We start from the raw sequence: 24,537 nt of genomic DNA, 5'->3' as shown, positions 1-24,537 counted from the left end.
TTAAGGCATTTGTTTAGTCATTGCTGCCCATATCCACAAGCTTGCTCCTCTATACAACTACTAAATGAAAATTCTGTGTAATGCCCACAATTTCTTATTGGGCCTTGCTTATAGCTCTGCCTCTGTGCAAGAGAACTAAGGTACTTATGCTGCAAAACTAAGGCAGAGGAAGAAAGAGGAACAGGTAGTCATGCTAGTCTACACTGTGCTTTTTTACCTCTACAAACAAGAGTTAGATAACCTAGAATCAACACTGTATGCAAACATCCAATATGACAAGGAATAAATAATTTGTAGTGACAAAATCAGAATGAAATCATCAAATTAGCAACATAGAAAGATCCCTAACAACATAAAGAAGTCCCTTTGGATATACTAGTAGGTAACTAGTTTAATTAAACAAAAGAACCTCATATAAATTATCAACATTATTTCAAATCTGTTAAGATGGTGTCACAGTAATGCTGACATATCCAAGATTAAGAGAAAAAAAAAGGGAATGTAGCAATCTGCCTTGTTATCAGTATGTGTGTTGTCACAGTTTCTCAGTGAACTGTGTCTGAGATGTATTAGCAGGTCAAAAGAGCAAAGCTCTTCAATTTTTTACAGTTCTAGAAAATGGATGACATTCGAAGAAAAGCTTAATCTTAGCAGGGGACCAAACAGTGATGTTATTTTTTTCCTTCCAATTTATATATCCTGAAAGAAGGAAAGAGAAAACAAACAAATGCAGGCTCTGTTATTAAAAGACTCTACTTCATTCTAGGCTACTGTATGTTTATTGTGTAAAATCTGCTGCTTGAACCCCCTATAAAGCTTGCACAATGATTAGGATAAAGCTAGAAAGAAAAGTGCTATGAATCTTGCTTCCTGGAGTGGCAGAGGTTGGGCCAAAGGTGAGATTTCAATGAATTACACTCTTAAGTGCCTATCAATTATAGATAACAGTAAAGTTAGATGCATTATTTTATCTCAAATTAGGACAATGCAAGTGGGTATTCAGAGAAACTTGCTCTGGCAGCTTTGTGCAAGTGTTGGCAGCTGAATGAGTTTGGACCTGACTGTATCTTAATGAAACAGATAATTAAGTACCTCCTAATCATCTGGCTTTTTTTTTTTTTCTTTTCTTTTTTTTTTTCTTCTCCTCTTCTAAAGGTTAACATGTGAATACTTTAAATCTGAGTAATAAGAAGACATAGTGACCTGATAAACTCTCTTATTACTCTCTATGACATATCTGTATCTTAACATTTAAAGTTCCACAATAATTTTGCTAATATTCAATAATTTAAAATTTATAAAGACATATTATTTTTGTCTACCATGGCAGCATGAAGACTCAGGATAGCATTTACATCTCATATATCCAAGGGATGTAAAAGAGAAATTATTAATATATGTTGGTCCCTCCAAAAGTTATGCCTTCTATTTATTTCTTTGGAAACAGTGGCAGACATGCAGAGCACAATAAAGCTATTTGATAGAGTAAATTCTCAGCTACGAAAAAACACTTTTTCAACATAACCACCACCAATAGCTGTGCCTTTCTGCAGAGCTGAGCAAGAGCCTGCGTGTGCCCCTTGTAAAAATCTGCACCAGTGGAGGTGACACTGTCACCATCACCACTGTTGAAATGTATCACCCACCTCCTCACTGTGCTCACAGCCACTGTTTGGTCTCAATGAACACTCAGCAAGTGTTGATGAATATCTGTGAGTGATTTTTTTTCTGTAAGGGGGCATTCAGTTTCATGCCTTTGCTTCATAAGTACTTCCATGTCAGATGCCATTCTGCCAGACTGCCCTTCTGCTGTCATCTGTCACATGGCAATAAAATGTATAGGAATACTGGCAAAAAAGATACAACATCCACTGTCATACCACTAACATCTGCCTCTTACATTGTGGTTCATCTTAACAAAACAGGAGAAATTACTTTTGGAGTAACTGCCATGCATAAAGCAAATAACTCAAATTCAACTGAAATTCATATTATCTTCCTTAGTCTCTTTTCAATACTTTCTAGGGTGTTTAAGCACAAATTATATTTTGAAAGACAAAGACTGGGCTCTAAAGGTAACATTAAAATTAGAGATGGAGCAAGATACCATGGATCAGTAACCATTTTCTCAATTTCCTACTGCTCAAACATGCTTTGGAATTGAATTTGTGTCTCTATATAACATCTAACTGCAATTAAATGCAATATTTCAAACACAGAGTAGGCCAATACAGGCAATACCACAGAGTTGGGACGACAGGGTTTCTTCACTTGGACACAGAGGTTCCTTTGGACTGTGGAAAACTAACACTATGGTGAAATGCTTGCAGCCTACAAGATATGTTCATGAGACACCACCATGCTTCTGCAATAAAGTTTCAACTATGGTATTTTGCAAGAGGATCATGTTTAAAATCCATTAAAGCATTTCATAGGATACTCAGCATAGAATCTTAGAATAGAATCATAAAATCACAAGGTTGGAAATCACGTAGTCCAACCATCCTCCCATTACCATTGCTACCACAAGACACTAAACCATCTCCTGTAGCTTCACATCCAGATGCCTCTTGAACACTGGCATAGGCATTGACACCTCCACCTCCCTAGGGAGGCCATTGCACCTTCAGCTGTTTGACCTACAATAGTCAAAAGTTATAAGACCATCAACCTTTGGAATCTGGTGACCAAGTCTGTATGAATACCTGTCCCTTGAACACATCATCTGTGCTACTTTTTGCCTGGACATGAACAAAGAATGACTTTTAGCTAATGACTGCTACCTTAGGCAATTATGTAGTTCTGATTTTTTTTTTTTTAATGTCAGTTCTTGATGCCTTATTAAAACTTTTTCTCCAAGCAAAAATACCTAGACCTAAATGATATACAAAGTTGTCATTCAAAGTGGCTATTTACCATGACGATTGTTGTGAAAGTACTATTTAGAAAAGCTATATGTATGGAACTGTGCACACAGAGTCAAGCTTCTAGGAACATATGTACAAAACAGATTATTGCAAAACTTGATAAATCAGTGAATCTTTGCTCATGTTACATTTTTTTTCCAATAATTTATTTGAAATTGAAATAATTTCTAGACAGAACATGCCATTCTTTTAGTGTTTAAATCAGGCCTTTTGTATCAATACATTGATTGCAACCAATCTCATGACCTCTCAGACCTTGAAAATTTACATCACTATAGGATATCAAGAAGATAAATATATAAAATTAGTTTTCTTCCTTATTATATAAGACTAATTTCAGGTCTGTTGTAAACAAAACCAAAATGACAAACAGTCCCCTTCCCCCTCCTTTCTAGGAGGAGACTTCATTCTAGGTGCACCAAATAATCAAAAAATAATTATCAATCTTACTAAAAGTGATGGAACTGAAACAGTTAAAGGCACTTTAAATGATCTTAGCCACACAGTCCTCACCTTGGAGGAGTCCAGGAAGTTAGTTTCAAGAAGTATTTAATAGCGCACAAATCCCAAGCAAAGGAAATTAGCTTTAGAGCTTCAAAACTTAAGGTCAGTGGATACTGCACTGATCCAATGTGATAGACAGAAGATCTGATTGTTTAGATGTAGACCACTCATTGCACATTCATTGTTATTTTTCTATTGCCTTTAGTTAAGTCTAGAATCACTCAAAATCCCAGTCACTGTGCGCTCCATCTCAACAGTAAATGCATTTAGTTTTATTTAAAAGAGAGAATTAATCACTGTCAATATCTTTTTTTTTTTTTTTTTCTTTCTCTCCTGACAGTGCTTCAAGTTTGCAGTGGAATTAGAAAATGATTGTTAATTTACACATACAAGATAATTTTATGTAACTTAAGAAAGATTAAATGGAACAATCAGGAGTGGCAGTGGAAGAAATTAAATCAGGATATGAATGAGTGCTGTTTTATACTGTAGGTGTTCCAGCAAAACCTAATGCTAATACTTAAACTCATCAGTTAATCACTTTCCATATTCTTTTTCAAATATTAACCTTTTAAAAAGTTGAATTAGCTTAAGAATAACTTGATATATTATTAGGATTCATTTAAAAAGTCCATGCCGAAAAAATAATGGTTTTCTTTTTAAACAGTTTTTAATTATTATGAGGCTTATATGAAGAGGAAAATATATTTTAACAAGCATCCACACAAGTGGTCTGATTATGTTATTCTAATCTGCAAACCTAATTATCACCTTCTTATGGAGTACAAGGAACAGCTTTAGAAGAAAATTAATGTATCCTATCAGTGGGACAGTTTGTCACTTTATTAAATAATCATCTTCTTTGCAAATAAAATTGTTAGAAGCTTCATTGTATTAAGGAAAAAATAAAACCCCTCACACCATTATATATTAAAATTAACTTCCCACCGTTTCTTTAATGGTCTATTAAGCCTTCACTGTGGTGGATTATGAAGTACAAATGAGTATATCAACTGTTTCTAAAACTGTAAGAAACATATATGTCCTGTGTACATTTTTTGCTATTGTGAGCAATAGTTTAGCAAACATTTAAACTGTTTTCATTAGTTTCCAATGTATGTGTCTATGCTAAACACATACAAATGAGATAATGTACTATTTTGCTTGCTTTTAATCAAAATCATAAGCTGACATCTCTCTATCCACTTTTTCTGTAAGACAATTCAATCTATACTTCAATCTAAAGGAAAAAACAAAACAACACAAAAACAAAACAAAACAAACAAAAAAAACAACCAAACAAACAAAAAAACACCAAAAACCTACATCCACAAAAAATGAAAAAGTTTACCTGCAAATCTTTAGAGCCATTCTCCACAGTAATTGCAGAATGTTATAGTTAGTGAGTACATTTAGGAATCTACTCTATAAACTAACCTGGGTTATTTTTAGCTATCTTTGATTAAGTTATATTGTTGACTGAAACAAAGCATACAAACAACAAAAAGGAACATAAAGCAAATTTTAAGTTTTTTGTTTGTTCGTTTGTTTGTTTGTTTTTTATCTAAAATGAGTTGGCTAACAGGCAAAATTTCAGCCTGTCATGGTTTTTTAATTTTGTAATTTTGCTATCAGTATTCCACATCATAACATCATGTAAAGTATGGATACTTCTATTGAATGTGCAGTCCACAGAAGAAGACTACATATCCCAGAGAACAACAGGGATAATGATAAGTCACGGGACCAGGATGCTATATAATCTTGTTCCCAGGCTGGAGTGCCCTCCTTCTTCTCTCAAACTTCTCGGAGAGTGGGAAGCGTTCCAGCCGTGTCGCCTAGAGTTCACAGTAGGCCTCTCGGTTTTCGGGGACTCTCTCTCTCTGTTTCGTTCGATTTGTTAGCCTCAATTATATTATATTGTGTTATCTTGGATTTCGATATCATATTTAGTAAAATAAGTTTTTCCTCCTTAGATTGCCGCTGTTTTTATCCCATTCCCCTTTTCCCCTCCTTTCCGGGCCCCAGGGGGTGGGCCCCCAGGGTGGCTTCCCCTGTCACGGGCATAGGTAAATCTAAGTAACTCGTGATACAGCGTATAACTACATATGAAAATGCATATAGCTACCTCTAATAAACTATATATGATGAGTCAATGCACATCACGTGGGATTTGGGAGACACAGTTTATGCATAATAAAGGTTTGCTCTGTATCTCCAGATAAGTATCTCCATCTTAGACAAGTGCTCTTACCTTTGCATTTCTAGCCATGGTTTTCAATGTATCTTGCTGGAGTTTTCACCCTGGCAGCAGGAAAAGAATGAAGAAGTCTCTCAGGTGGACCTATACTATAAACAGTTTCAGGCTGTCCAGGTTCTGTATCTTGTTTAAGCAAACATTCACTTCTGCAGATTTAAAAAAACAACAACACAACAACCAACCAAAGAAAACCAAACCAAACCAAAAAAGCCACAACCGAAAATCTCCTACCACTTTGCTCAAATACTAAATTAAGACATATCATTTTTTACTTAAGGAAAAGAGGCACGGAGGGAGAAGTTGGCTCTGCATCAAGGTGCTGAAGCTGAGAGTCTCCCATCTCAAGCAAGCTCTAACACTTTTATGATAACAGCAGCTGTGGGAGAAGCAAAGGCCTCTTTTTCTCACTGAGCTTTGTGTCTTCAGCACGTCCTGGCTTTTTAAAATCCCAAATTAAGTGTTTTCTTTTTAACACACACACACAAAAAAAAAAAAAAAAAAAAAAAAAAGTCCTTAAAATTAGGGGAAGTGTTTCCTGCCCAGCACAATCATCTGAGGGAGTATTACCAGCTACCATCTCCTTTCAAATAATATTTTGCCCTCACAAAAAAAACAGAATTTCATAAGGTAAAGAATTTAGGTTTGTTTGTTTACATGTGCTACACAATTATTTTCTTCTACTGCATAAAAGTGGATAATAGCCATAAAAATATAAAACCTTCAGTTGATATAAAAATTTGGATATTCTATCCACACAAAGAATTTCAAAAATCCTATCTGTCGTGTCATCAGAAAGATGGATCAAACTGTTCACAAAGTCAATAATTACTTCATTCATAAAGCTGTCATTCTGGCTATCAGTAACATTTATATTATCTCTGAGGAAAAGCCTCAGATATAAAGACTCTGATTTTCCTTCAATATTATTTGATATAGTTAAATGTTGAACTCTGTGGCTTGAGGGTAAGTTGTATCCAGTGACCAAAAAGAAAAGTACTATATTCTGATACTATACATGGAAGATTAACCGAACTCTGTAAAATAAGACAATGTGTATAAAATACTGTAGGGTTACTTCATTTTAATGTAAAGGACAGAGCTTGAGTTAATGAAACAAATCATAAAGCCAGTGTTTTTAAAATAAACTCTGCCTCTCTAGATTATTTTTTTATTTATAATTGGGAACAACAGTATCATGCCTTGTAAAAAAAGATATAAATTATAAAAGTTCAGAAAGATCACGATTTTAATGGAAACACTGCCTGAATTATTAGAACTATTTTGTTCCAGCTGTTTAGGCTTATTCCTAACTCCAAATTTTTATAGAATAAAACAAGATAATATTTACAGGGAGATATTTCAAAGTGCTCTCAAAGAAGCATAGAATTGATTAATTCTTGCTGGCCAGCACATCCACTCATTGACTCATTGATGTTCTTTTTTTTTTTTTTTTTTTCTTTTTTTCCCCCTCCATGTTGTTTCAGTGAATGCATTGGGCTTTCTCAGCCTCCACACCATGTACCATACACGACACAGAACCTGAATATGCCCTCTTCCAGGCTACAGATTAAAGAGTAATGCCAGCTCGGGACACTAAATGGGCATGCTTATAGTCACTATAGTGACAGAGTAGTCTGGTAGAAGAGTACACAACATGTTGCATTAAGTAATTTCAGAGGAAAAAAAAAAAGTTATGGAAAAGATACCAATTATATAATAAAGACTTCAGAAAAATAAAATAAATAGTCCAAACTAAGCAACACTTAAGACTTCAAGTAAGAGACATAGCTGAAATGTATTTCTCCCCTGCTCTGTCAACTTTTTCGTTTCCTCTTTTATTAAAACACTAAACCATGAGCATTAAGAAGCTCTTAATTTAGCTTTATAATAAAAATTGAAATCCTTCTTAACCAAGAGAGTAGTTTTGTTGAATTCTGTATCCTTGATTATTTTATAAGGTGAATGAATAAAGTCAAGGAAGACAAAGAAAAAAGCAGAAAGAGGAACAAGAGATGGCATAAGATGTCAGTTAGAAAAAAAACAAACAAAAAAAAACAAAACCTTGAACTTGCCTTTAGCAAAGGCAATCTTACCAGTTAAGATTTCATCTCAAGGACTTTTAAAATTTTTTTTTATTTGAGATAGCTAAGAAAAACCAACTAAATTTTTGCAAGAACCAAGAAACTGGCATACCATGGAAGGATACTGGCTAGTTTCTTCCCGGCTGTGTCTATCTAATATGTCACTCCAACGGAGACTGTTTTGCATCATGTCCTTATCCTACGATTTTGTGTCTTTGGTCACAGTTGGCGACATCAAAGGAGCTTTGGTAGACAGAAGGAAGACTGTTGTGTACATTTATCAAATGAGCTAGATGGTAAATAAACTAGATTAGTATCCATGTTTTCTTATTCTATATGTAACACAATGATTTGAGAATCTCTTGTTCTGGTATGAAGTTATTACTAGGATGCTACACATAAACCGCCACCTTTGTGGTGCCAAAGGATGCAGGTTCCATGGTACTCTTTTTGCTCATGTAAACAAAGCAGTGGATAACTACTGCTAGTAATTTAAGCAATATAATTAAAAACTCAGACTTTTAGCAGACTACCGAAATTTAGTTTTTCTAAGAGCAATAATTTGACAATTTTATGTTCCCAAACCACTTTCACAGAGCATTTATGCTGCAATTCTCTACAAAGTCAAAGAAGCTAAACATACTGAAGATTTCATTGAGAACAAGTTGTTAGCTGTGTCATACCAGTAGGAACATATTTATTTGATTAAGACACATTCTTTCTTCTTTGAACATCAACAAAATCTCAGTAAAGAACTAGATTGACAGCTTAGCACAACTTTCAAGGCTTTATTATCAAAATCCAAGTCACTTAAGAATATTCTGCTGCTTCTGCTGCTGCTATAGCTATTAATATATCATGATAACTAAAAGAAAAAATCCAAGAAGTATTTTAGCTCATGAAAAAATCAATGTTGCCCTTGTTTTAAATATATTGTGAGCACAAATATTCTAACCACAGATAAAGTTCTTCAGTTGGCCATTATAATCCCAAATCACAACTTACTGTTACAAAGAGCATTTGATGCCTTTAGACATCTTCATAATTGGCTCAGAAATAGCACACTGCAAAAAAGGTTAACAGATCTTGCTGTTCCTCATATGGACAAATCTTTATTTAAAAAAAAAAGCATAGCTGAATGTTCTCAAGTATTATGGTATTACTTCCTTCACCTTAAGAGCAATATTAGCTGCTAGTATATCTAATCGTGCTTTCAGGGAATCAAACTGTTTATAATTTGAAAAATTGCCAAGATTAAAAAGTTCCAGTTAATAACTAAGTAATAGGGTTTTTTTTGTTTGTTTGTTTGTTGTTTTTTTTTTTGTTTTTTTTTGGTTTTTTTTTTTTTTTTTGTCTAACACCTTTCTGCTTTTTCTATTATCATTTTCTATGTAATGACATTCCACAGGCACCCAGCTCTTACTCACAGTCACTGATCAATAAGTGGATTCAGAATTCTGTAACTATTGTTTGTTTAGGTTTGGAGAAACAATGTCAAAACTACATTGTTCCCCACATGTTTCTTCAGCTGCCTCATCTCATACCTTGCAGTTCCCCCAAAGAGATTTCCTAGGCCTTCTGAGCTGGAAGAGAGGGCATTCTGAACCAAAGACCACAATCTGCCACATACGTTACAGTCCTCATATTGATTCGAGCCCATTTTAATCAAAACAGAATATTACAGAGCACTCGATAGAGACAGCACACAAGGAATCATTATGTTTGGAAAAAATCTCTAAGATAAGTGCAACCATCAAACCATCCCCACCATGTCCACTAAATATGTCCCTAAATGCTTCATGCTGCTTCTGTCTCAAGTGAGATGGAAAAAACGTTGAGAAAAGGATGCCAGTGTCCTCACTACTGGTAAGACAGTAAATGAACATGCATTAGTTACCCATTTCAAAAGCGGATGTAGATCAATAGTTCCCATTCATTCAGCGATACAATTACAAGAGAGGTGTCCTTTCAGTCCTGTGCTAGCACACAGAAATATCCTAATAAAATGTGACGAGAGAAAGGTAGGCAATACAACTTTAAACTACATTTTAATTTTAGCTAAATTTGGACTCAATGCTAGTGGTATCACTTACCAGAATAAGCAATGGTCATTTCCTTTACATCACCAAGTCAGTCAATGCATTTCTCTTTTGATGTTATTTCTTTTGTATTTTTTAAGAAAATGTGTAGGGATTTTATAACACACCAACATACACATCTACTGAAATTTATATAATTGGGATATAGGAGTATAACAGAAAGGATAAAAATAAAATGGAAAAAAAAATATGAGAACATATTTTTTAATCTAAGTCAAAATACAATTTGGGTGCAGTTAATGAGAATTAATGTTAAATTAAATACTTTTCATTTTGACTACATAATTATGTTCTTATCAGATTTAACAAATCATCAGTAAACTATTTTGAAGACCATATTTATAACAATGCGGTCATAACAATAACTACTACGACAAAACTTAATTTCCACGTAATTATAGAAATGCACTAAAACTATTGTGCATCTATTATATGACATTGTTCAACATTGCACAAACAACTACAAAAATATATTCAAAATATTTTCTTTGGAACAATATGCCTTATGTCAATGAATTTACAGTGTAGAACAAAAGGCAATACAAACTCTACCTGAAGTGCTTCAACAGGATTTATCACATTTTCTAATTTACAGAAATCATAGCTCATGATAACAAATTTGGAAGGAATATTTTTTGCTTGCACATTTCTTATAAAGAACTGTGTAACCTATTGCATTGAAGTAAGAGACTTCAAATCAAATCAGAAAGAAGTCTGATTATTTGCATGAAAATGATATGTAGACATGAGTCAGGCAAAATGCATTCAAATAGAATAAAGAGGGAAATGGAAAACGTTATCTGAAGTTATGGAGATGGTGGCACAGGCTCTTTATTAGATACATTAAGTACTTAAAATCACTTCAGTTATATAATTAGCAAAGATAAGAACTATAGGATATTTAATCAGGGACGGACACATTGGTTGAAAGGATTACTTTTCAGGTCAGGAAATCTACTCAAAAATTAATTTTGAAAGCTAGTACTAAGGTTCTGTTATTTTATTTTATTTTATTTTATTTTATTTTATTTTATTTTATTTTATTTTATTTTATTTTTTATTATTTCCAGTTACCTAAGTCTCTCCAACGTGACACAAAACAGTGCTCAGTTTCAGAGTGTAGAACTTGAAGTCTGGTGTATTTGAATTTAAGATCTGGATGTGAAGCAAATTCTGGTCCTAATTTCTAGGAACCTAAGGCACAGGGCAAGTCAAAAAAATAAATGATTTATATCACATTGGTCCATGCAGTACTAGAGTAATAGTTGGGGTCTCATTATCAATGGGTGTTGTAGCATATGCCTGGATAATGACAGTCTCTAAAAATAGGGGCTTAATTACTGGAATTAAAGTATTAAAAAAAAAAAAAAAAAAAAAAAAAAGACCCATAAAGCACTCACAGTTCAGAGTAAAGGTTTTCATGTCGTGATTAATTTTTAATTTCTTTGTACTAAAGAATAATGTGTTTATATTTATTAAATAGGAAGTGTAAAATTTATTCCTTAACAATTCATTTCATTGCTTTTAATGGCTTGGTTATTGTCAATAATATAATATGTAAGTGCACTGTGGCCACTTAGCAACCTTGGCTAGATTTTGAAAGAAGGTTTTGATGGTTTGGCAATATATATTAGAACAGGCTGCTGCTTAACTGTTTATGAAGACCAGCATCTGTTAGGAACATAAAATATAAGCACATAAAACTTATGTAAATATTTGACATATACTTCAGTTTTTTGAAGTCTGATTGATCCAAAATGAAGTTTGAAATCTGCTGCAGATTTACATTTCTTATATTCACTAGTGCAAGTATTACAATGAATTATTAAGCTTATGCTCACAGAAATCAGGGAAAATAACTTTATTCATTTATATAAAAATTCCCATCTATACTTTATCAACAAGCAACAAATATGCCATTTTGCTACAGAATTGCTATTCTATAGAATTCATCACGTGTGAATTTACTATAAATGAAAGCAATGAGAAAAATTTCTCTATTATTCCATTATTTAATATATATTTTTATATTTCATAAGGTGCGACTAAACAGTGGAAGAGACTCAGATTTAATTTGTATGTAGTAATGTTTGCATTTAAAGCATTGTAATCAAATTCAGTAGTTTTTAATTAATTAAAGAATGCATAGAACTTTCAACAGGCACTTCAATCCACTGAAAAGGTTCAATGACCTGCTCTGAGTAATGAAACAACATCTTCAATAAAATCCTTTGCCAGCCTGACACTGGTTGAAGAAAATTAGATTTTATTGGCCTTAGCCTATAACAAACACATAGACCTGTTGTGAATCTACAGTTTTTTACTTGCAGAAGGCATGCTGGGCCAATTCCTTTATATCATTGTGCACCATGTAGAATAATCCTTTATTCTAGACAATGCAGTGATTTTTGCCCTTTAACATACATTCTACTTCACAATTTCTACAGCAACTCTGTATTTAGCAACTGAATATAATTACATATCTTTAAAATATTTAAGTTTCCTTAAAGGAAAAACACTCCCATATCCTGCCAATGTTAATAGTTATTATTAATTATACTGGTAATATTAATAGTACCTATTTCAGTTATTTCCTTAGGAGTGCAGAAAGGCAAGTGTTTCACAACAGCCTCCTCCAATGAACATGTCCACTGAACAGCTAGTCCTTACTGTACTAACAGTACAAAACCTGAATCCATTTTAGTCCAGCTGTAGTGAAATTGATAGCTGAGCACCCTGAAAATGAAAACATCCATTGCTACAAACAGAATCTGATATGCTGTGCTAATTTCAAATACGTACTTTGAAATCACAGGGGATACACATCTCTCTGCTTAGAATTTAGTTTTTATATCATATCACCTCTAGTCCTCAAGAATCTGAACCTAAGGTTTCTAAATCACACCAACCTGCCCCACAGCCATTACAGAATAGTATTTAGCAGAGCAAAAGGTGTCTCAAGCATGAGGGCCTTAGCCCCTTAGCACTTTCTAGAAAAAGGACAAAAATATGGAATCATTTATCAAAGAGAGATACAGATACTGGAGTTGCACACTGTAGTATTTTTACTTTTACTTTTTTTTTTCTTTTCCTTCCTTATTTTTCCTTATTTTTGTATTGACAATATACACAAGTAAGCTGAATCAGCATAATTCTTTAAGCATCTTTTGGGAATATATTGTGGACCGCTACATTTTGAACGAAAGAGGGATGTCTAAACAAAAGCAAACATTTTAAATATAATTTACTGTGTTGACTGAAGCTGCTATGTGTCAGAATCTAGAGCAGTTTATTTATCAGTTGTGAAAACCTGATAAATATATAATACTGTTGTATCTTTGCAGATATAAACTGTATTGAGTTGGTATCTGCATAATCCTTCCACTAAGGATTCAATAACTCTAGGTGAAGTCCTAAAGAATAGTATCAAAATTATTATTAGATTTATCTGAGCTCAGTGAACGCAAGCATGCATGATACACTGCAGGTAGATTTCTGAAGATACACTATTCGATATTTTAAGCTTGAAAAAAGAACATGTTGATTCTTCTTTACTTTTTTTTTTTCCTTCTTTTTTCTTCCTGCCTATAAATGTTATAAGCTAGGCAGAGTAGACTGTGTAACAAGCCTCTGCTGGATCATGTGAAACTATTTCAGAGGTGGTCATATGTTTTTTTTTGCTTTGAGTTGCTTCTTCTGATGCCTATGACTGTAGCAATAGTGTCTGAGTTCAGAGCTGGTGTTCCCTGGAGTCTTATCCTTTTACGAAAAGAAACCTGTGGGATCAATGGGGCAGGTAACAGATGTCTGCAATCTGGTCTCTGTGTGGGGCCAGTGCCTTCTTTTTAATCTGAGAATGTCACAATGAGGAAGGGAGGAGAAGTTGAAGGAAACAGACTGAAATGTCTGCAATTTAAGTTAGAAACTGTGAGCTGATGATTAGTTTATTCACCTGTACTAGTGGTTCAGCCCAAGAGACTATATCACGCTGAAAAACTGGAAGAATAATGAAAATATCAAAATAATTTTGTTCTCTTTAAATTGAAACATTTTGACTTTTCAATTCAAAGCTAAAATAAGTCATCTTTAAAACAGACGTTAAGTACACCTGAGAATAAAGCATTTTATTTGCTACATGGCAAATTGTTTTGCTTTAAACTGAGACTGCTATATGCAAAAAAAAAAAAAAAAAAAGTAAAAATAAAATAAAATCAGTAGAAATGTTAAACCATTTTGTTCTATCCAGTCACTACACTGGAGTTACTACATGTTTTCAGTAGTAAGTGTTTTAGTTTATTTACTGCCTCGCTGGCTTACAAACATTATAAGATACAGCTTTTCAACACACTAACAGCACTCACAAGCAGGACTTTTTTTTTTTTGTCTTTGTTTGTTTATTTGTTTTCTTTTCCCTGAAGTTAGGTATTGTGAAGTACTGTATTGCAGTATTACAGTATTACTGAATTACACAATACTGTATTACAGTATTGTGAAGTACTCCAGCAGTTGGGGCACATGGAAGAACAAGTGCTAAAGATTCGTTTACCTTCCATTTCCTCCATCTTTACTTTAAGTGGCCTTTCCAGATTAAATAAAAGCATAATTAAACAAGTTGAAGGGGAATCTCAGAAGTACACGGTCAAGAACATGATACAAATTGAGTTATTAGAAATAGGATCCTTTTCTGCATACAGATTTCCTTTTCATGACAGAAGAAAATTGACCGATGCTTGAAAAACTCAAAGATAATAGACTTAAAACTGTAAATGCAATTTATAAATCCTACTTCAGTTTACAGAGAATAAGAAACACCTTGTATGCCACTGGGTGCCAGGGAATTGAATTATCATTATATTATACTACTTTAGAATAGTTAACGCTAACTCGAATGATATTTTGCTGAATGTTTTCCCTGCTTGAATGTGTGTATTCTAGTCACATAACTCATACATCTGTTATTCCCAGTATTGAGTCTATGATGTTTACACAGATCTCCCTGCAGGGCATTTTGGCCTAACTGAATCCTTATTTCAACAGTATGTCCTACTTTAATGATACTCTTATATGAAATGCTGTCTTTTGCAAGTTTTCTTCCCCCTGAGGTTAACACAGCTATTCTACGCTGAAAGTAGGGAATCTGACCCTATTCCTAAGCAGCAAATACTAAGAAGCAAACCCTGTTATCTCACACACAGAGTTCTCTGCACTGCAGACCTGCAGAGTAGGCGCTGTGACAGCTAAGATTTTTTTTAATATATGAACACATTTAAATCTTAATGCCATACTAGTACAGGTTTCTGATAATGTATGTTTATTATCATAAGATACAATTATTTGAAAAGGTTTATTAGGATTTTTTTATATTATTATTATTAGCTTTTTTCGGGGGGAGAGGGCGGAGGGGAGCAGATGTGGGGAAGCTGCTGTATTCCCACTTTCATTATTTTCTATTTGATCATCACCAAAAGAAACATTTTTTTTTTCTCTTCCATATCCATTCTCATGAACAAATAATGGATATTTTACAATTATTGTAACAAACTTACACCGAGCCTTATTTGTAAAATCATATCAAGCCATTCTAAATTGAAGCTTACACGTATAATATTCTTAAGTAACTAAGACATTTACTAACAGTTTTTCAGTGAAATTCTGAACAGAGAAAACCCACTTGACAAAGACTCATCATTTCACTTTAATAACAATCAAACAGGAGGTCTACAGGTGCACTGAATTGGCACAGGGAACTTCTAAGCCATTCAAAGATTTAGGAAAGGAAAGATAATATGGAATTTATATTCACGAATATTTAAATGTTCTTAGTCTGAGACTTTTTCAAAGACCTACATGTCTATGCATCTCTAGTGCAGAAATTCACACCTTATTTAATTTCTTTCTATTTTTAATGAGTTAGTAGTAAGTCTTTTTATCCAAAACCTAGGAGCACTGAACAGTTTCAAAACATGCCAGGATTCATAAGGAGATACCTGCTTCCAAAACATTCCACAGTATCAGTAAGTAGTAATTAAAAAGTCCTTCTAAGCCTTGTAATTTGCTCTCATCTTCATTCTGAGAAGGTAAACAAGTGGAGAAAGATTCTGCTTTCCTACATACAGCATGTCTGGAGTTTCCATACTGGTATGCTCTATTTACACATGCAACATGACATCAGTGTGTCAAGGAATGTCATAGCACTTTAAGGATTATCATTACCACAATTTAAGGCAGATGATTCTCTAACTAAAACTTAAATTCACATAAAAGAATCAAATACAACACCTCTGTATTTCAGAAGATCCCTGCACATAGCATAAACTCAAAGTTTCTTTTCTGCGTGGAAACTTTAGTTCCTTTTAGAGTAGAACCTCTGTGCAAGGGTCTGCTTTACAAAACTGGTAACAGTAGGAATACGAACCTTTGGAAAAATCAAGCAAGAAGAAAATAACATAAACCCACAAAATAAATAAATAAATAAATAAATTCACATGTGACGATGCAGGATTCTGAAATGAGTAAGTGCTGTTAACTACACAGTAGTCTATGAATATGACTTCGGATTGACTTGCTGATCCTAAATTATTAAGAATGTACGGGAAACAACAATGAAAAAAAAGTGATAAAATGCATTTTGTCTAATATCTAAAAATGGCTCCATTTTCATGCACTGCAAGAAAATACTGATACAACATATTTTGGAGTTTTGCCACATGCAGGAACAAAGGATGAGGGCTGTTCTGAAAGTAATGCCTCCTGTTTTATTATGTAGGCCCACGATGTCAGAGGTGGATACTGGTAGTATGGCAGTAGAGGTTGAACCTTCCTGGCAATATCCTACTACATTTTGTTGTTGTGTGACAAATGGCAGCAGAAGAGCAGTCTGACAGAAATGTGACCGACATGGAAGTGCATAAAAAGAAAAGGTGCGGATTGAATTCCTTCATGTGGTAAAAATGGCACCCACTGACATTCACTGATGCTTGCTTATAGAGAACAAATAGTGGATGAGATCACAGCAAGGCAGTAAGTGGTACATTTCAGCAGTGGGTCACCTATGCTAGTGCAAGTTTTTATGTATGCAGCATTCAGGCTCTTGTTCATTACTTATGAAAATGCACAGCTAATGGTGATGCCAATGTTGAAAAATAGTGTTTTGTAGCTGAGAATTTGCTCATTCAAACAGTTATTGTTGTTTTAGTTTCCATGGAAATAAATAGGAGGCATTACTTTTGGAGCAACATACATGTTTCTGAACTCACAGCATTTGGAATATTCTATTCAACAGTAATAGAAATCTGCATTTTTTCTTATTTTACAAAAGTAGTAACCTTTTTAAAAAATCAGTCTCTATTGCAACAGTTTGACCAAATATTTACATTATTTTTTAGAAATTCATGATCTCTCTAAACAGTCTTTAAGCAGTCTGAGAAACATTACTTTTTTTCAGGTTCTTTCAGTACCACAGTACTGAAACACAGGAACTTCAACTATATATTTTTGTAGTTAATATCCTTAAGATAGTGTTAGAAACATCGAGTTCCTTAAAATATAGATGAATTTCAAGGTGAGTCTGCTAGCAGATGTTATTAATGGCACATGATTTATTGTGACATGAAATCTGATCTGAAACTCACGTTATTAGCTGAGCTTTTTATAAATTATAATTTCCAGCTGCTGAAAATATGCAGAAAGACCACTGATAAACTAGCTTCATCTTCAGGGTCTAGAATATCTGCATTTGCTAAATGTCCAATTTCTCTAGTCTTAGTGAATGACTGAATGACTAATTGATTTGGATGTGCAGATCAGACTTAAGTTAAGATCTTTTCATAGTATAGTTCTTACAAAATGAGAAGTGTAGGAGGCAGGAAGGGAAGGTAATATAATTTAAATGTTTACTGTGGAGCTCAAAGAGAAATATATACTTCAGTTCTTGTGTATCATTGCATAAATACTAGTACATAATTGCAGAGATGAGTATTTAAGAAAACTCCCCATCTTAGACTGTTAAGAGTAAAATTTATACTTGCAACATGAAATCAGCAAATTAGATAATATTCAAACACATTCAAGCATCAGTCTATACAGCTGTAATGAGGCTGTACAAAGAAAATATTTTATCATCCTAATGTCTGTAAAGATTGGCTTCTAGTTGACTCTGGTGGAAATTTAAAATAAATAAATAAATAAATCTTTAGGTTTGATAAAACATATATTTCAAAGATTATTCCTAGATATTCCCATTATATCCCAAAGTATTTTATATCTTAATTTCCTCTTCCCCTGCACCTTTAAATCTTAATTAAAGTTTCTGGAATGTTGCTTTTAGCCATCGTAAGGGATGTGCTAAATTACCTAAATAGAAAGAGACAAACATAAGCACTGCATTATGGATATTATCTACTCAACAAACCAGATATTGAAAGAAGGTGATTTTGCAGTACATGTTGTAATACATTTTTAATATCCAGAAAAGCTCAGAGATAAATTAAATTCAAAAAGCAACACAAGGAACAGATGCAAAGTCTCATTCCTGACTTTTTTATATATCCAAAGCTGTTTAATGATAAAAGCATTTATGTGTAAAATGGCATTCACTTGCCCTTACTAAGAGTATATATGGAAGAGCCTCCTGTCAATGTACCAGTGTGCGTGTGGGAATGAAACATAAGGACCACCATCTGCAGCTGTCTAATAAGTGTTCTTCAGTGCCTAATGGCAAAGTGTCAATTCAGAGATCCTCAGATACCACAATGCATCATCTTGTCCATGCTAGTCTTACAAGTCAAACATTTTGCATGTGAGAACAGTTTATTTATAATCCTATTCATTTCAGTTGAAATACCAGATATAAAACAGTTACACTACCAGCAGTCTGGTAGCATATACTTAATACAAAATGCACTGATTTCCTCTCTTTTATGAGAATCAATATTTCAAAGGCTGTGCAAGATTTAACTCCTTACAGAACATATCTCAAAGACATAGAAATAGTCTTTTCACATATAAGCATTTTTAAAGTCTTACCTACTGTTGAACTTCTCAGGATGTTTTTCTCTCATGATGTGGAATCTGTGGGCAATTGAAGCATCCTAACAGGAAAAAGAAAACTGTAAATCTATAATGAAAGAAAAATTACAAAACAGAAGACCAAAACTTTAATCAAGGAACATTGTTTGTGAGGTGTTTTATTGCCTATCACTTTCAAAAAGAGCAATATCCTGATCACTTTGCAGGTATATTGTTCCAAGGATGGAATCTACACAAAAATAATTAATTCATTACACTTATTACATTCCCCACTTTTACAAATGAGGCATGATAGCTATGTTTAATGAGAGGGTCTTCAACTTCTTTATAGCAAATATCATCCAGATCCACAGAAGATTTACAGCAGTGCTCTTCACTGATCTACTTTGTTGTTTTTATTGCTGTTGTTGGAATGCTAAATTAAGTATATGAAGCTCTAGTACAGCTGAGTGATAGTTTTAGTAGAGTTAAATGTATACAGCTTGACATTTGCATAAGATCATTAAATAGCTTTCTACAGGATTTTGTAGAAAATGAAAATAAATGATATCTTTATTGCATTGGAAATGATGGGGGAAATATGTATTTTTTGTACAGAAAAGAATCTTGTTAATTAAATATATTTTATATGTATTATTAAAGTGTTTAAAAATAGTAAATGATGCTAATAGTAGAATCAAATACAAATTACAAATGGAATACCACAATAAAATACATATGTGTATAACATTTTAAAGGTAATCAAATTGTGGTAGTGGAAGTTGCTGATATGCTGGAATCATTTTTTCCCAGCATTTATGCATTTCCTCTGAAAGTACTAAAATATTGTTTGCTTCATTACAGACATGAAATATTTATTTTGCTTAATGATTCTACTATTCTATGAAATTAGGCATAAGATTACAAAATCTACCAGCTCTACAGTCTTTTGAGAGATAGTAAACATTGGATTGTTTTTGCAAGTATGTCTTATAAATACTGCATATATGAGAATATATGTACAAAGCAAGAATTTTAAATGAATTCTAGTTTCCATGTAAATACAGCTGGACAAAAACCACAAATATATTTTTCACTAAAATCAACTATCATGGATGAGAAACAACTTAAAAGATAATAGAAATATAAAAACTTAGAGAAAAGTATCAAATTCAATATGAAGCCTTAAGACTTCAACTAGTAACATTTTGCATGATTTTCAAAAAATCAAAATTAACTTTTAGTGGAAAAATAAAATGAAATACCTTATGTAAATTTTATCTTGTTGCTGATTAAAATATTGTTTAAAATAATTTTTTATTTAAGCCATTCAACTTCAGTTTAAATCTCAAATAAGCAAACAAATATTTAGTGCAGATGTGTAATATCACTAATATCAAACATAGCTACAACACTATGACTAAAATACTTCTTTTTTATTAGAATTTTAAACAAGGTAACTTCCAGTGAGCAGACTAGGCTAGCCTCCATGTTTGGTTTACTAACGCATGAATAGTTTGAAAAAACAAATGCATGACATTTAATAAAAAAATAAAATTGCTCACTGGTATATTTTTCTAATATGATAAATAAAAGGTAATAAATAAGAAATAATATTTTATACACACTCGGCTTACCAAAGGATGTAGTACTGTACAGAATTTTCAAGTAATATGTCTTTTGATCACTGCTCAAATAAAATCTCCTAGTGGCATCACTAAATGTAAATTGAAATACTCAATTCATACTCTATTATATAGTTTCTAAAGATGTATATGGTTTTCATTTTTAGGAACATCTCCTTATTTATTTTTCTATTTTATTTGAGAACATAAATGCTGTTTAATGTTTTACTGTCCCATATGGAAATGAGAACAAAAAGCCACACTGACTGAACTCATGTCCATAAAATGCCTGATTTTTGTGTCCTGCCATCCAACTGGCATCTGAAACTTTCAGTGCAATATTCTCAAACTGCACTTGTCACTACTTTAGATTTATTTTTATGTACAATGCAGTTTTATGAGGAAAATATCCACAAATATTCAGGTGATCCCACAGTTCTTGAAGATGGATAAGATAAAGCTTCCAGTAAAGCTTGAGACTTCACTCTTCTAAACAAAGCCTACCAGCTGAACTAAAATAATAACTGTGTTAACTTTAGAAAGGCTCAGCATCATACTTTATCCCACATTAGATGTGCCAACACAAGAAAAGTACAGTGGTTTGACAGTTCCATATGAAAAAAATAAAAGCACTACTCTTGTGCTTAACTGTTTATTTTATGTGTTGAAGCAAAAGAAAAAGGCAGAATCAAGACAAAAAGAATAAAGGAGTCATAGCTTATATGTCAGAAACTAGGAAATACTAATCAAGGACTAACTGTCTAATGAATGAAATGAAAAGGCTAATGTGCTTACTCATGCATAACAAATACAAGGCACAAACAAGCTAGGGATCAATGCCCACTGCAGATGGCAAACAGGCAGTTGTTTCTATGCAAGGTTGATTTGACTGAAATTTTCTCCTGCCTGAATATTTTCTGACTTCAAAGTAGATCAACTAACTTAATGAGCTGAGAGGTTGCAAATAAGTAACACACAAAGCTAATTCTGAAGGGGACAACACAAGACAAACGCGTCATAACAATTCTTTACAAACCTGCTGAAAGGCTATGACTTTGTTAATAGACTGTAAAGCAGAGTAGTAACTACACACGGATAAGCTTGGAAGTGCGGGAACTGCTAAGGTTTTCTTAAGTTTAAGCTGCTGAACTGCTAAGCACTCAAATCCAACACTTACAGGCCTTAAATTCTATAGACTAGGACTTTCCAACCACAACTCCAGGCCTGCCATAGAATAATCTCAAACTAGCCAATGCTAGTTGCATTTTAACAATGTAACTGTTTTTTTTTCAGGAATGAGTTTAAAACAAGAACAAAGAAAAACAAACAACTTCTCCCTCCTCCCCCCCCCCCCCCCCCCCCCCCCTCCATTTCCTGGTTTTCTAATGTCTTTTACCTTTCATTTACTGAAATGATAGCAGCAGATAGCGGAATAAATGAAGAACAACTCTAAAAAATAAGCAGGAACTTTGGAGCAGGTAGGAATGCAAGTGCTCTACCCTTAGAACTGCAGGAATCCTGAATCCTGAATTCTGAGGAACAACCATTACATGTTTTCTGTTTCTGGATGAGCAGGTCCTTCCTTGATAGCTGTTCACACTACAGCTGAAATGGGATTAATTTTAGCAGACTTCATCCATTTCAAAAAGAGGCAACCAGCCTGTATGCCTTGGGGCATATGACTGTTGGACCAATAAACAACCTGTTTGTGTAATGAATGATATTAAATTCACCTAATTACCTACACTGAAAAACAGAGTATTATCCACATGCATGATAAGCCAAATATTTTTAATGCAATGTCACCATAGTATACTGACCTTTCCTGGTACTTGATATTGTAAATTACCAGTCAAACTGATAGTTGATTTTTATATTTGATAATAAAATTGATTTAAAAATGAAAATTCGGGAGTCAGTAAAGCAAACTCACAGACTTTATGATATTGCATAGTAAAAATAACAAATTAACAATTTTATTTTATTTTTTTTTTTTAGCAATGTCACTTGACCATCAGATAGTGGTATACAATTAATATCATCTATTAAGTGTCATTTATTAACTTTTCTTAAGGAACTTATATTTATGCAAGTCTGAAATACTGTTTTGCAGACTAATTGCACTTAAGTCTAAACAATTTCTGCTTTTAAACAGTAACACATCATACATGCACATAAACATAACTAAATTTCTCAAGAGCTTTATTATTAATAAATTGTCAGGCCTGCAGTGAGGTTAAAGAGATGAAAAATCATATATGCAATAAGGAACACAATGCAGTTTATTGTGGTTTAAATTCTACTTTTTTTTTTTTTTTCTTTTTTTTTTCTGTAACAAACTTATAAACATATTCTTTAAAAAAAAACTTTTCTATCTCCTAAATATTCAGCCTGAACATATGTGTCGTTAACACACAAACATACACATCTCTAATACAAATCTGTTCAGAATCTGAAGTAGCTGGACTATCCATCTTATATCTCACTCAGGTTTGTTTTAAGTCCTGACAGTAAAGATAAGATAGAGAACAGACACAGCATATCTGAATCTACTCCTAGGAAATGGAAAAAATATTTTAATTGAACTAGGACATTTCTCAAAGTGACCTGCCAAGAAGAAAAGAAGCTTAAGTTGCTACACCTCTTTAATACCTTATGATTGACTTACACACATATATATTCATCTTTTTAATGGGTATTAGCATTACCGGAAAGCAATCTGAAGCAGTCTTTTCAGAGGAGTAACCTTATACATTGTGAATAACCTTATAGAAAGATTAATACATTTAATATATGTCTACCTATAAGATTGCTGTGATTAAAATTTCCATTAAATAATAATTTTTATGCTGGTGAACAAACAAATGACCAATGTGCAACTTCCATGGATATAAATGTCTGATTATTTTTTCTAAAATTCCTCTTTAATTAAGGCTTAATGGATCCACAGGGCTAGGGAGTTTAAAAGATAATTTGGTAACCTGTAATTTTTGGATCAGAATGCAAAACTAACCTGAACAAACAGTTAGTTTGTTCCTGGTTTTCTAAGAAAAATACAGTAACTGTCAAGATAATGTTATTCATTTTGTCAGTGATATTCTTGACAGTCAGCCCTCTGATGGTCACATTTAAATACATTTCAGCTGAACATGTATTACTAAGTCAAGTGACAGCTCGCATTTAAAATACTCATTTAAAGAGGTAATATCTCTAAAACTAGGATGAAACATGAGAAAGCACATTATTTAGAAATGATGGCAAAGGACTAGAGGATGTTTTATCTAGAAACTGCAATGAAATACCTGGAGCAGGCCTTCAAATGTAAGCACGTTCCCTTTTCCTTTTCTTTTGAAGTTAGATCTCTCATAATGTTGAATATACACTGTTTGGTACTAGAAATGCTTTGTACAAAAAAACTGATATCCATTTTACAGAAAAATATTCTTTTGTGAAGAAGAAAAATTAAAAAAAAAAAAAAAGTCTGTTAATATATAAATCTATAGAATACAAACAGTGATCATGTACACAAATTGTCTCATCAGAATTCACTACAGCAAATTGTTACTTAACTGAAGGCAACTAGGTGTCCCAACTATGTAGTGCAAGTTCAGGGCCCAGTTTTGCATGACAAGCCTTAGTACTAGTATCTAAAGACATTTCTTTGCAGATCTCTTTTGCTTTTTTGAAGCTGACACCAAATTTCTATGCATCCAAGAAGACAGAGAGATAAGACATCTACGATTATTCAAAGACTAAATGACTAAAATAAATAGTTCCCCAAGACTCGATGATGTCTGCAACCTTTAACAGGAGCTCTGCTGATGGTGTGTTACAGAGCACACTTTCCTTTCTTTGTATCTGGTGATACATTTGCCGTAATTAGAGTTCTACATCCATGTTGAGTGTTTATGTGGATACTAAAAAGAGAAGAAAAGTGACCATATGGCAATTATCCAACATAAGCATATAGAAAGTATATGAAATATCTTGTGTATTAAAAAGATCTCTGTGGTAAACTTTTAGTACCATTTCTGA

The 24,537-nt window shown here is 33.2% G+C and overlaps 1 protein-coding gene across 16 annotated transcripts in view; it reads right to left on the bottom strand.

The window, feature by feature from the left end:
- DGKB (diacylglycerol kinase beta) overlaps positions 1-24,537 on the bottom strand; it is a 325,927-nt gene that overhangs the window by 116,799 nt on the left and 184,591 nt on the right. For 15 of the 16 annotated variants that reach the window (XR_014943032.1, XR_014943029.1, XR_014943031.1 and 12 more), the window contains one exon: positions 18,896-18,960. Coding sequence is in view for 11 of the 16 variants with exons in the window: in XM_032443169.2 (XP_032299060.1) it covers positions 18,896-18,960 (65 nt within the window). In the remaining 5 variants the exon portion in view is untranslated. Of the gene's footprint in view, positions 1-5,680; positions 5,736-18,895; positions 18,961-24,537 lie in introns of those variants that run through there. The other variant, XM_085538544.1, reaches the window with a different exon arrangement.

Source organism: Coturnix japonica, chromosome 2 (assembly GCF_054131305.1).
Source record: "Coturnix japonica strain WE chromosome 2, WE-NBRP24, whole genome shotgun sequence".
NCBI classification, from domain to species: Eukaryota; Metazoa; Chordata; class Aves; order Galliformes; family Phasianidae; genus Coturnix; species Coturnix japonica.
Note: the sequence above shows the minus strand (reverse complement) of the source record. Positions and strands in the feature narration are given on the sequence as shown.